We start from the raw sequence: 12,372 nt of genomic DNA, 5'->3' as shown, positions 1-12,372 counted from the left end.
CAGACACACATTATTCATAAATACTCGCACAATGTTGTCCAGACCTACAAAAGGACATAAAGCCGTTTAAGAACTCCTTAGATTGAATTTCTGTATTTTTCTTTTTCTGCAACTCATTTCATAATTAGCTTAAACAGGACTATAAGTGGTTTATGAGCATGAATTACACTTTTGTTTGACTTGTGTACTCTTTACAATATTATTAACAGAGACCCAACAATTCCCACGATGAGCAAACACCTGGTGTCAATGGCAAGGATAAACTCCCTTTTGACAGGCAGAAACCTCAAGCAGAACCACGCTCAGGGTGGGCAGCCATCTGCCTTGACCAGTTTTAACCCCTCCTCCTGTCTGTCTCCCTCAAGGCGACTCGTATGATGATCGGAGCTGGTAACGTCCTGAAGAAGCACGCAGCTGACAGCGCTCGCCGATCAGCTGTAACCGATGAGGAAGCACCAGAAGAAGAAGACCAGGGAATATGCAGCCGCATCTCATTTGAAAGCGCTCACACTCAGTGCATGGAGAACTGCGGCGTTCTGAGACTGGCAGTGGTCTGCCAAGGTAGTGAAATCAATAAATCATAAACTAATATTGAGTTCACATGTTGAGTTCACCACTGATGTGGTAATAAAGTATAAAATCTTTTTTTCTTCAAACGAATGCTTGCATTTGAACTACATTTTTTTTATCTGTCTTTGATCTGTTCAAGGGTTATTCTCTGAGTGCCATTAACATTTTTCTGCAATCCAAACTTAAAGCAACAAGCCATAGCTGCAGTGTGGTGCCTTAATTTTACACACTGGCCTGCTCTTTTATTACTAGATTAAAGCAGTAGTGAAAGAAGTGCTCAGATCGTCTACTTAAAGAGAACTCCACTGATTTAGCATCGCACTTCTAGAACATTGTCGGACTCGAACAGACAATTCGAAAAGATCTAAATCGATGCACAAAACCAGAGATGACGTCTCTTGCATTCCACACATTCTTCTTTCTCATAAAGTCCTGTTGCCTACATTACCCACAATGCAACTTAAACACTTGAGTCAGAGATGCAGGTGTGTTATGCTAGTAGCAGCTAATGTATCCTCAGGTTGCTGGCCTCATCCTGATATTTCTTTTAATTTTCAAACTTGTAGTCTTCACTTGACTGAGTGACATCGCTTGAGCCCGTTAGATTCACACAGCTCCCTCTGGAGCCACAAACGGCTTTATGTAGCTTTTTTCAGATTTGCAGTAGTACACCCCGAAGACCTGTAAATGGACTTTAATGTGCAAAATTGGCACAGTTCCCTCTTTAAGTAAAAGTAGAAATACCACAGGATAGATTTTGCTTTCAAAAGTCTACTTAAGTTACTTTATTTATTGTAGGGCAATTTAATCTTTAACAAGGTGTTAAGGCATATTATTTTATAACAAAACAGTAACTATACATTTAAGTAGATTTAAAAGTAAAATGTTACCCTAAAAAATGTAGTGAGTAGAGTTATGAAGTAGCAGACAGTGGAAATGCTCAATTTAAGTACAAGTAGCTAAAGCATCGTAAATTGTTATATGTTTACGTTTATGTTTTAATGTCTGCAACCTTGTTAATTGTTCTGATGCCTGTCCTGGTTAAATAAAGGTAAATTAAAAAATTTAAATGTACTTTTTCACCACTGGAACAAAGTTTACAATTTCACAACAGTGATGGACATTCTTTTATCAGGATGTAAAAATCATATAACTATAAAGATAAGTTATGGACATTACATCTTATTTTAATGACACAAAAAGGTTCCTGCCATGTTTTTATACACAGATGCTTTCTCATTTGCAACGTTTTTATGTTATATGATACATTTAAATAAAAATGGTAATATGTGGTATGCCCATTGTTAATTTGTTTTATTTCTGCTGTTTAGGGGGTCTGGGAGAGAACACCTTCTATGTAGACTACAGGACAGAGGATGGCTCAGCCAACGCTGGGTCAGATTACGAGTACAGTGAAGGAACACTGGTATTCAAACCTGGAGAGACTCGCAAAGAGATCAAGGTGAGTGATGAGAGAGGAGAGATAAAGGTGATGTGGAAATGGAGAAAGAAACGGCAAACTACACTAACACTGAGCACCTTACAACCTAAAAACCAGACCTGGTCATGGACCCCTTGATAATGTCAGGTTTGAGTTGAATTTGACAGCAAGGGGACCACACTATCTAAAGATGAATTGAAGTTTTTTGGAGATGAGGTGAAACTTTAATGATCCCCGAGGGGAAAGTAGCCCACCATATACATAATGAAAAAGAAGATCTGTCATCCCAAAAGCTCTGAGCTCAAAGTTGACTTTCTTGAAAAATTGGAAATAAGAGCTGATACATTGAATATAAATGTTCCAGCCTCTGACGATGAATTCAAACACAGAAGCCTGCTTCACCTGGATTTACACACTATAAGCAATGAGCTTCAGCTTCGCCGTAACCAAATCTGGTGCAGAAGGAGCTCTGGACTGAGACACGTTTTACTGCTGCATAAAGATGCTGCAGGCTTCTGGATAACCTGCAGTGTGGCTGTAAAGTCTGGAAAGATATCGGCGGAGATCAGAGCGAGTGGAAGGCGAGGGAAGAGGGATGATGAGATAAATGAGGAGAGTCCCAGCAGGAGAGACAGAGTGAGGCTGCGGAGAAACAGAAGAAAATGCTGCTGCTAGTCGTACTACTATTACTTTCTGCTATTGTGTTAGCTGCTGCTTTACTGTATGAACCAGAAAGGCACAAACCTTTTAGTTGTTGTGCAACGGAAACTTTGGCAAAGAAGCTTTTCACACAGAGGGTGTTATTTTTTAATTTCTTAAAACCCACTACATGCATAAAATATTGAAAGAAATTTTACTGTTTCAAGTAACAAATGAAAATGCTTTGAGAAAGGATTATTTGCACAATGAGAAAACTTTCCCTTTATATAAATAAAGACATTTCCACCGTAAATTGGGGCGAAAAATGTCCATGATGCTCCAAAATGCTTGACATTAAGTGTTTAATGCTCAAAATCATCTATTGGCTGCTACTGTAGCTATGGTTAGTGCTTGTTTTGAAATCACTGCTTCTACATTAGAAGTTTTGAATTGATTTGAAATAATTTAACATAATTAAAAAGAAAAAAAGTAAATGACAGCTTACATTTCTTTTTTCAAAGTTGAAAACCATCTAGGACTTAAAATGATTCAACACGACTGCTGTAAAATATAATTTGCGTGGAGCCTGAAAAGAAGGTGGGACGTACGATGATCAGTCCAATTGAACTGCTTTAATGTTTTACTGTCTTTGATTACATACTTTCTTCTCTGCAATCTGAACTTGGGATCAAACAACATAGTAAAGATTTTTTCTGACTGAAAACCCAGAATAGTGTCTTTTAAAGCGCAATATGCTGTGTGAAGCATATAGGATGATTACACAAGGTAAAGCCGAGTAATCTCTCCTCAGATTCAAAGTTTGCTGAAAGATCAAAAGAAGTATGAGAGGAAAGTGATGCAATATGCTGAAGAGTCACATAAAAGATGCATGGGGAGGGTGGGACATTAAAAAACAGACCTTATAAATTGGCCCTTTAACCATGAATTAATGGAGTGAGTACATTACAAAAGTCCGTGCCATCCATTTCATCATTAGACCAGTGGACTTCGATCACTGTGCCAGAAATGAGCAGCCGGGAAACCAATTTATCTCTAAAGTCTCACTCGTCTGCCAGAACTCCACTATCACTGCTGTTTCACTTCCACTTTGTGGCCATCCGCAAAATCTTCACAGGCTGTAATCTCCACTTAATAAACAAAAAGAGATCGGGTAGATAGGGACCAATCAAAGGCTTCGTTGTCAGCACTCTTTGTTGTAAAGAAGAGTCATTATTAAAAAAAATTAAAAAAAAGAAGACAATCATTCATTCAAGTTACAGAATGAATCTAATTTGCAACATAGTAATGAAATCGAAGTGCAGTCTAGTGACGAGTGCTGCCAGTTATTAACGTCTAAAGATATGAACGCAAACGATAATCAGGAGCATATGTCCTCCAGCAAACAGATTGTACATTTGCATGAATGCCTGTTGCACTGTTTATCAAACTCTTTCAATACGCTGTCTTTCTAAGTCCGCTGTTCTCAGTGTCAGATGATAAATCGATGAATAATAGCGATATAGACATATATGTATTTGTGCTTTTAGAAATTTATTGTGTGCCATACAGCGATCGTCAGACCAACAAGCGGACACCTACAATACCAACAAAAACATCCCTGGAGTGCTGACTGGCCATCGGGAGTAAACCACGTAGAATTAAAATAGAAAGAAAAAGCTGCAGTTGAAAATCAATTGGTATGTGTCTTGATTTACTGGCCCATGGTTGCTAGCCCAGACAGGGTGGGGCGGGTTTTAATATGATTGGCCATGTCAATCAATCATACACTCTACATCAGAACATAATGAAACAGTTGAAAAGCAAACCTATAACCTCTAGTCCGGTTATTTGTGCTTCTAAAATCATGGATAAGGATAGGCAGGTGCAGCAAAGTGCCTCTAAATGACTTCAGTCACAAATTAGGTTGCTTATAGGTACACAGGTATAAATGACACATTAATATGATGGCTTACTGTTTTTTGTTTGATTAGCTTAGAGACAAACCACAAGTCATGTCTGTTAATGGGTTAGTGAAACAAAAACTCCTGAATTGATAAATGACCTGTAATTCTGAACCTGCTGTAGCTACTGTCTAATTGAAATTATAGTGTTGCCACAACGACTAATGTAGTAACAGAATAATTGAATAATGGTTAAGTCGGCCCTTGACTATTAACATCCTAACATTATGTAGGCTACTAATATTAAATACGTTCATATGTTATATTGAATGTGTTATGTTTTAGTGGTATAACAACGTAATGTCCTAATCCTAATTACTAATCTATGCTGATGATTATCCTGCTGTTGACAGAGATAGCCAGGGACAGGAAGTCAGTGCCCCTTCAAATGTGGGGTTTTTTTCATGGCCAAAAGCAGAGGCCTTAGACGGCTCTTTCCATTTAATTTATTTATTGTACTCAAGGGCTCAGCTGAGGTGATTACTTGAGGAGAGCTAAATAGATATTTCTAGTTTTGAAAATGTATTTTATTGAGTCATTTTGTGATGTAGTGTGCAGAAAATCCTCAAGAATGCAGGAATAAAGGTCCCCGACAAATGCCTTGTCTGCAGAGTGGGCTGACCAGGGACAAATTCCAAGGCCATTTATTTGCCCTTGTCCACCCCCGGTTCTACATATTATAATATGGTGCCACATCCTCACACACAGAGGTTCAGTTATTTGGTTTCAGAGTTTGTTCAGCAATGCAATACTGGTAGGCACAAATGATGAATGAGCCCGGTTGGTTCGGAGCGATGGCAACCTATTACGTCTGCCTAATGGTAAAAGCTTGTACATGCTCTTTCCTTGGCAAACGGGACTCACAGGTCATCAACATGCAATTTTGCTGTTGTTCAGCAATCTTACTGGACATACTGATTATCTTGACAATGAAAAATACCAGGCAATGGAACAAAAAGTTAATGTACTCTCCACAAAGGAGCGATAAAAGAGGACCAATGTATCCTCTTGATAGGATTATAGGAACGTAAAAGTTTTCCAAGTGGCCAAAAAATGAGTTATTGCAGGATTAATGAACGACTCTCCTTAGTGGCTTGATTGTTGGAAAAAAGAGAATTACCATTTCTCAGTCGCCCTTTTCATCTCTTCACGTTGCATGGTGGCTGGACTCCTGAACACATGGCGAGACAGGCTTATTGGATTACAATGCCAACCTTATCTGATTTGGGAGCGCCCACCTGTCAGTTAATGCGCGGTGGCATGATAGGATGATAATCTCATATAGAAGACTTTTGCAACTGGATCCTCTGTTTATGTGTCTGCCTAGGGAGATGCCTGGCTCTCAGCCCTGCCAGCTCTTATTATTCAGCACAGCCATCCAAACACACAAACACTACACTCAAGCATCCAGACCAGGGTTGATATCAATTCACTTTAAATTTCAAAACAGAAAATGAAACTGCAGCTCACATAATAATCACAGAAGTCTGGGATCCTTTTTTTTTTCTGGTAGCTTTAAGAAAAAAAAACACTGTCTTCCTCACTCACTTCCTCTCTCCCTCTGAACATCTTTTTTGCTAATGCATTCTCATGTCCACATCCCGCATTGCTGTAATAATTAATAAAGATGAACATAGTAAGATTTGGGAAGTTTCTCACCAGAATATCAAGAATGCATTTGATGCTGATGCAGGAAATGTAATGACTGTAGAGGCTCAAAATATATATTTCATATTTAAAACACCTGGTACACTCAGACAAAGCAGGACAATCTATGCAATGTCTTGGCCACAGAAAATACCTATTGCTAATTGGCTGGCAGGTGTCTCAAAACACACATTAAATTGCAGGTACCCAAATCAATTGCTACAGTGACTGTCTCTCTAATGAACAACATGTAGCCATGGGTTAAACTGACTACCACCTTCCAAAATGTAATCACAGCTTCTCTTTTTGCCAGTGCAAGCACAATAATACACTCTGAAGGGTCCTAATATAGAAAGTACTGGACCCAGGGAAGGAAACGCCACTCCGCTACGTGTCAGGGCCTTTTCCTTCACCTTGTTTATTAATAATTTTATATATGAGGATGTATGGAACTGGTAGAAACACTTAAGAAATCTTACATCTGTGTCTCACTATAATCTATAATATTATTGTAATCGAGTGTCAGAAAGTACAGTTTTCTACTTCTTATCATTCATACCTGAAGATAACGACCTTATGTCTCTCTGTGCGTCTCCAGATCGGTATAATCGACGACGACATATTCGAAGAGGATGAGCACTTCTTTGTACGCCTGCTGAATCTGCGTATTGGCGACGCAGAAGGGATGTTCGAGAGTGATGAAGTAGGTGCCGCTCCCAAAGGTCGCTTGGTTGAGCCCCTGGTTGCCACCGTGACCATCCTGGATGACGACCACGCTGGCATCTTCACCTTCAGCGAGCGCATGGTGCGGGTGAGCGAGAGCGTGGGCACCATGGAGGTGACCGTGGTGCGCAACTCAGGTGCCCGCGGCACTGTCATCCTGCCGTACCACACCGAGTCAGGAAGTGCCATAGCTGGAGACGACTACGAAGAGGCCCGAGGAGAGCTGGAGTTCGCCAATGACCAGACCACGTGAGTCAAACTAAACATAATAGCTTTTTATACTTTTTTAACACTTTCATACATTTTTATTTTATTTACATCTTGGAGAATCTCTGTACAACCTCTGTCTTTCATCATTCATCAGGTGGGTCCACTGAATGTTGCTCAAACGTGCTTCTCTCACCTGACAGATTTCTATTTCTTACATGAATAGAAATTGTGTGGGTGTTTCTGCCATTGATTCTCAGGCAGGGGTTCAAGTGTCAGAGAGTAAATGAATGAAAAGATAGATTTCCATCCTGCTTAGAATTATTAGAATTAGAATTTATGATCACGTTCAGTCAGGCGATATACGTCTTGTTCCTATAAATGATGTATATTTTGCAGCCCCTTGGCTTCCTGAAGCGATTAATCAGATAGACTTTGGAAACAGACTGCATGTTTATACCTGCAAGAGTGGATTACAATGTTTGAGAGCTGCTGATTTATATGTTGAGTAATGAGCTGGTGAAATGCCTGAAAAGATATTGCATGATTTAAAAAATACATTTGCATTTATTTATTTATAAGGACAATGGATATTAATCAACCTTTCTGTGAGCGTGCCAGTGTTAGCAAGTGTTAGCTAATTTTGAACTGCAGTCCTTTGGGGAGACGCAAGTGATGGTTAAAATTTACAGAGACTGCAGATGCCACAATATCAGCAACAGCAACAAAATAAACTTTCTCAAGACAGAACAATCGACAACAGCAAAACATTAGTACAGTAATGAAACAACTATATCCACTATTGAGTACATTTAGCCATGGAAGCAACACGAAGCAACAAAACACAATTGATAAGCTGTTACAGAAAAGCCAGATTTGCTGAAGGAGCCGGATATTCCCGAAGGAAGGAGCAGAGAGAAGTTTTTGCTCCTTTTTTTGCCCTCTTCTTCGGTGCTGCTCTTATTTTTTCTCAACACCCTTTACTCCTCTCCCATTCTCATCTGGTCTCCCCTCCTCACCTTTCATCTAATTTAATCCAGCCTTTTGCCCCCCCTTTCCTCTCTCAGGGCTGTCTTCCATTGTTTGTGCTTGCCAAACAGCAATCTTATCCATTATTCATTGAGGATGACCTAAGGGGAGAACCAGCACGTTCATGTTGAATTCTCTCTATGTTTGTGTTTGTATGTTTGTGAGCGAGGTTTGTTTGAGTGTGACCTTATTTTTGTGTGTTCTGAATTAGTCCCTAATTGCTTGGTGATTGCAGTGTGAATGTAATGTGCTTATTTAGCGGCAAAAAAGACAGATCTACGTTAAAATTACTTTTCTTTAATTAGTCTCTCATGAAATTATGTGGTTAAAATTCCAAATACAAAAACTCTGTATTCTGTGTTAGCTCAAGTTTGCTCAAGCCATAACAACTTTATAAAGCAAAAATTTTCTTTCATTTTAAATATAAAGATCTTGCAGAGCATACTGGAATATACCAGGTGATTAGTTACTGACTGGCAGAGACCTGAATTGAGACAGGGCTGTTGATGGGTGAGATCATGGATTTCAGTGTATTTCTGTGATGATGGAAAATTTTATGTAATATTTTTCAGTCTCAACACCACCTTGGCTCTGCTCTTAAGGGGGAAATGAATTGTAGTTTGTTCTTCTGGTGGTTAATGGTGGCCCAGTCAGCACATCTAAATATGTGTCACCTTCGTCCAAAGCCTCAAACCAAGAAACCTGGAGCTGCTGGATTGACAATGTTGTCGTCTTTTTCACTTCATCTTCAGCCACAAACTTCCATTTTCTGCCTTCTCTGCCGTTTGTGGCCTTCTTCAGCTTCTGTCTGACTGCATTCAATTGCTTAATTACCAGTGATGCACTGACAAGCCTCCAGATCCAACTTTGACTGTTAAAATCTGCTGTGACTGCAGTTCTCCAGAACTTTATGCTTCTGCAGCCAACTCAGAGTACTTTTACCTGTCTGTCTTTGTTTTGTGTGGAGACTTCCTCCTCTCAGAGCTCAGTGGGCTCTATCAGGAGTGCGTGTTTGGCCCCTTTTGACCACAACATGTCATTTAGAATCATAATAAAGACCTCTGCTTTGAACTTGACATATTGGCCCTCATCTCTCTCCATTCCAGTCAGTCCCTGGAACCAGGAGCTTTGCTTGTGGTATTTTTTTTCCTTTGCTCCACACTGTCATCTTGCTTTGGTTTGAAATTAGATTTGTCGTGACCAGGATGCTGGGCCTTCCTGCCTCACCACTGTTTTTCTATTCTCCACTACCCCAGCAAGCTTTGCAAATGCCTACTGTAGAGTCATTTGGTTATGGAAAAACTATAAAGAGACCCAATATAAGTTTAGGTTCCTCTGTTTTTACATTTAATTGTCCACTAGTCATCATAACAAGTTAAGCCTGCAATATGAACTGTTAAAATGCATGCAATGTAAGAAGCAGATAGTGTGAAATATCCATTCCCCTACAGAGAAAATGGCATTTAAACTTGGTTACACATATCTAAACTCTTGATCTCACAAACAGCCTTAACACCAAATCCAAATCTTTGTCCACAATAGCCCAACTTAAGACATAACAAGTAAAGAATGTGTTGGGTAATCACACCCAAAAAGGTGTTTATTTGCTTCTAAGGTCAAGGATGAAGTTAAACCTCAGATATTTCTTTTTTATTTGTTGTTTTACATCCTTCCATGTGGAAATGTAGCTGAAAAAGTGCTCTGATTTATTGAGTTTATTTACAGAAAAAAAAATACCTTATCTTTTTATGTCAATTTGTTTAGCAATGGAGGTCATTTGTTAGATTTTACAATATAATCACTTACATACTTCCCTCTGGTAACCTGTAAGGGAACTCATTCATGCATTGTTAGCCAACATATGCCACCTACAGGATAAGAAAGTAGCATTAGCATCAGACCTCCTCACCACCTACTAGCAAACAAATGAACAACTTCTGAAATTTGACCTCTGCCACCTACGGCTGTATTTAGAATTTTTAAAATTAAACTTAAATCATTTTACGTGGTTTTACATGCACAGGCTGTTAGCTAAAAGTAAATAGTTCATACACAATTAATGATTAATAAATCAAATAATATAATAACTCTTGACCACTAACACCCCATTGTCTGTAAAACATCAACTGATCGCTTTTGAGAAGTTTGTAAATTAAACATTTTCATGGACAAACTTAGGAGAAGTATGATATAATTGTCAGTACAGTTCATAGCCTTCAGTCATCTCCTGCTGTGCTGTCTTATCACCCTACTATCTGCGCATTTTTATCTCATCTAATCATCTCTTTGCTTGATTTCTGCCACGTTGCTCTCCAGTCAGCGTGACTGACCATTGAGTGCATCAGTCCGTCTCTCTCTTTTCCATCTTGTTTTCATTTTCTGTCAATTATACATTTCTTTTCAGTTTCTCCCTTCCTCTTACATTTTCTCTCTCTCATTGCTCCTTCTCTTATGTATGAACCCTTTTCTTGTAGACATTCCTCCTTCTTCATACCTCCCTTGTTCTTTCTACCAGCAGCCTACTTCTTCTGGGGGAATTTTCTTCTGTCCTTGACTTCACTCCTTCCCTGCATGCTTCATTTTCTTCCTCCATCTTTAATAAATTTTTCAATCCTTCCTTCAATTCCTCTTCCTTCTCCCTTTCTCCTTTCCTGCTCTCATACCTTTTTTTATTTTACATTTTCTTTCTCTTTCTATCCATCTCTCCCTCTCTGCCTGTTGTCAGTGTAGATTTTCCTCTGCTCTCTGTGAGCTGGTTTTCATTGTGACATTTCAGTCTGGCAGTCCTCAGAGACACTAACAGGTCTTGTCATCATCACTTCCTTTACTCTAATACCAAGCCATCATTCCTACCTCGCAAATGACCGGTGTCATGTTGAAAAAAAGCCTGTCTGACTCACTATTTCTTTTTTTGTCTTTTCTTTTAATACTTTGTCGCTCCTTTTCTCCTCAGTATCAGTGCCGTCGCCCTCTCAAACTTTAGTTTATCCAGTGAAATTTTTCTCTTTTTTTAGATCCTGCACATACAGTATATGTCATTGTCAAATCTTCATCAGCAGATTTTGTGTTTTCTTTTCTTTTATCTAAAGGGGAGATTTTTATAACACAAATGTGTCAAATTACAATGTGTTAGCTGTTAAGACCCACCTGCTTAGCAGCAAATAGCAAACAGACACAGTAAGAGACTAGCTATTAAACGCAGTGAAGCATTTAGCAGCTAAAGCGCCAGATATTTCCCTCAGGAGTTGAAAGAGAGAGAATATTGAACGTATATTTAAGTTATATTAAGTAAGTTACTATCAAACAAAAAGTTCCCTCACAATGCTGGACAAAAGAGGTTTAAAAAAATCTTTTACTATCACTATACAGTAATAATCACAATCAGAATCAGAAGGAGTTTTATTGCCAAGTAGTGTTTTACACATACGAGGAATTTGCTGTGGTGATAAGATGCTACACATAGACAAACATACAGTCAACATAAATAAATGTAGAAATATATAAATATGGAATGGAAGAACAACATTGCAGATACACTCACCTAAAGGATTATTAGGAACACCTGTTCAATTTCTCATTAATGCAATTATCTAATCAACCAATCACATGGCAGTTGCTTCAATGCATTTAGGGGTGTGGTCCTGGTCAAGACAATCTCCTGAACTCCAAACTGAATGTCAGAATGGGAAAGAAAGTTGATTTAAGCAATTCTGAGCGTGGCATGGTTGTTGGTGCCAGACGGGCCGGTCTGAGTATTTCACAATCTGCTCAGTTACTGGGATTTTCATGCACAACCATTTCTAGGGTTTACAAAGAACGGTGTGAAAAGAGAAAAACATCCAGTATGCGGCAGTCCTGTGGGCAAAAATGCTTTGTTGATGCTAGAGGTCAGAGGAGAATGGGCCGACCGATTCAAGCTGATAGAAGAGCAACTTTGACTGAAATAACCGCTCGTTACAACCGAGGTATGCGGCAAAGCATTTGTGAAGCCACAACACGCACGACCTTGAGGCGGATGGGCTACAACAGCAGAAGACCCCACCGGGTACCACTCATCTCCACTACAAATAGGAAAAAGAGGCTACAATCTGCAAGAGCTCACCAAAATTGGACAGTTGAAGACTGGAAAAATGTTGCCTGGTCTGATGAGTCTTG

General features: G+C 39.2%; 1 protein-coding gene across 2 annotated transcripts in view; it reads left to right on the top strand.

The window, feature by feature from the left end:
- slc8a2b (solute carrier family 8 member 2b) overlaps positions 1–12,372 on the top strand; it is a 159,773-nt gene that overhangs the window by 127,661 nt on the left and 19,740 nt on the right. For both annotated transcript variants that reach the window (XM_046072948.1, XM_046072947.1), the window contains 3 exons: positions 366–561; positions 1,902–2,032; positions 6,857–7,230. In XM_046072948.1, coding sequence (XP_045928904.1) covers positions 366–561; positions 1,902–2,032; positions 6,857–7,230 — 701 coding nt within the window. The remainder of the gene's footprint in view (positions 1–365; positions 562–1,901; positions 2,033–6,856; positions 7,231–12,372) is intronic.

The sequence above is a fragment of the Micropterus dolomieu genome, linkage group LG17 (genome assembly GCF_021292245.1).
Source record: "Micropterus dolomieu isolate WLL.071019.BEF.003 ecotype Adirondacks linkage group LG17, ASM2129224v1, whole genome shotgun sequence".
Lineage (NCBI taxonomy): Eukaryota > Metazoa > Chordata > Actinopteri > Centrarchiformes > Centrarchidae > Micropterus > Micropterus dolomieu.
The sequence above is the reverse complement of the archived record's forward strand: the minus strand, read 5'-3'. Positions and strand labels throughout refer to the sequence as shown.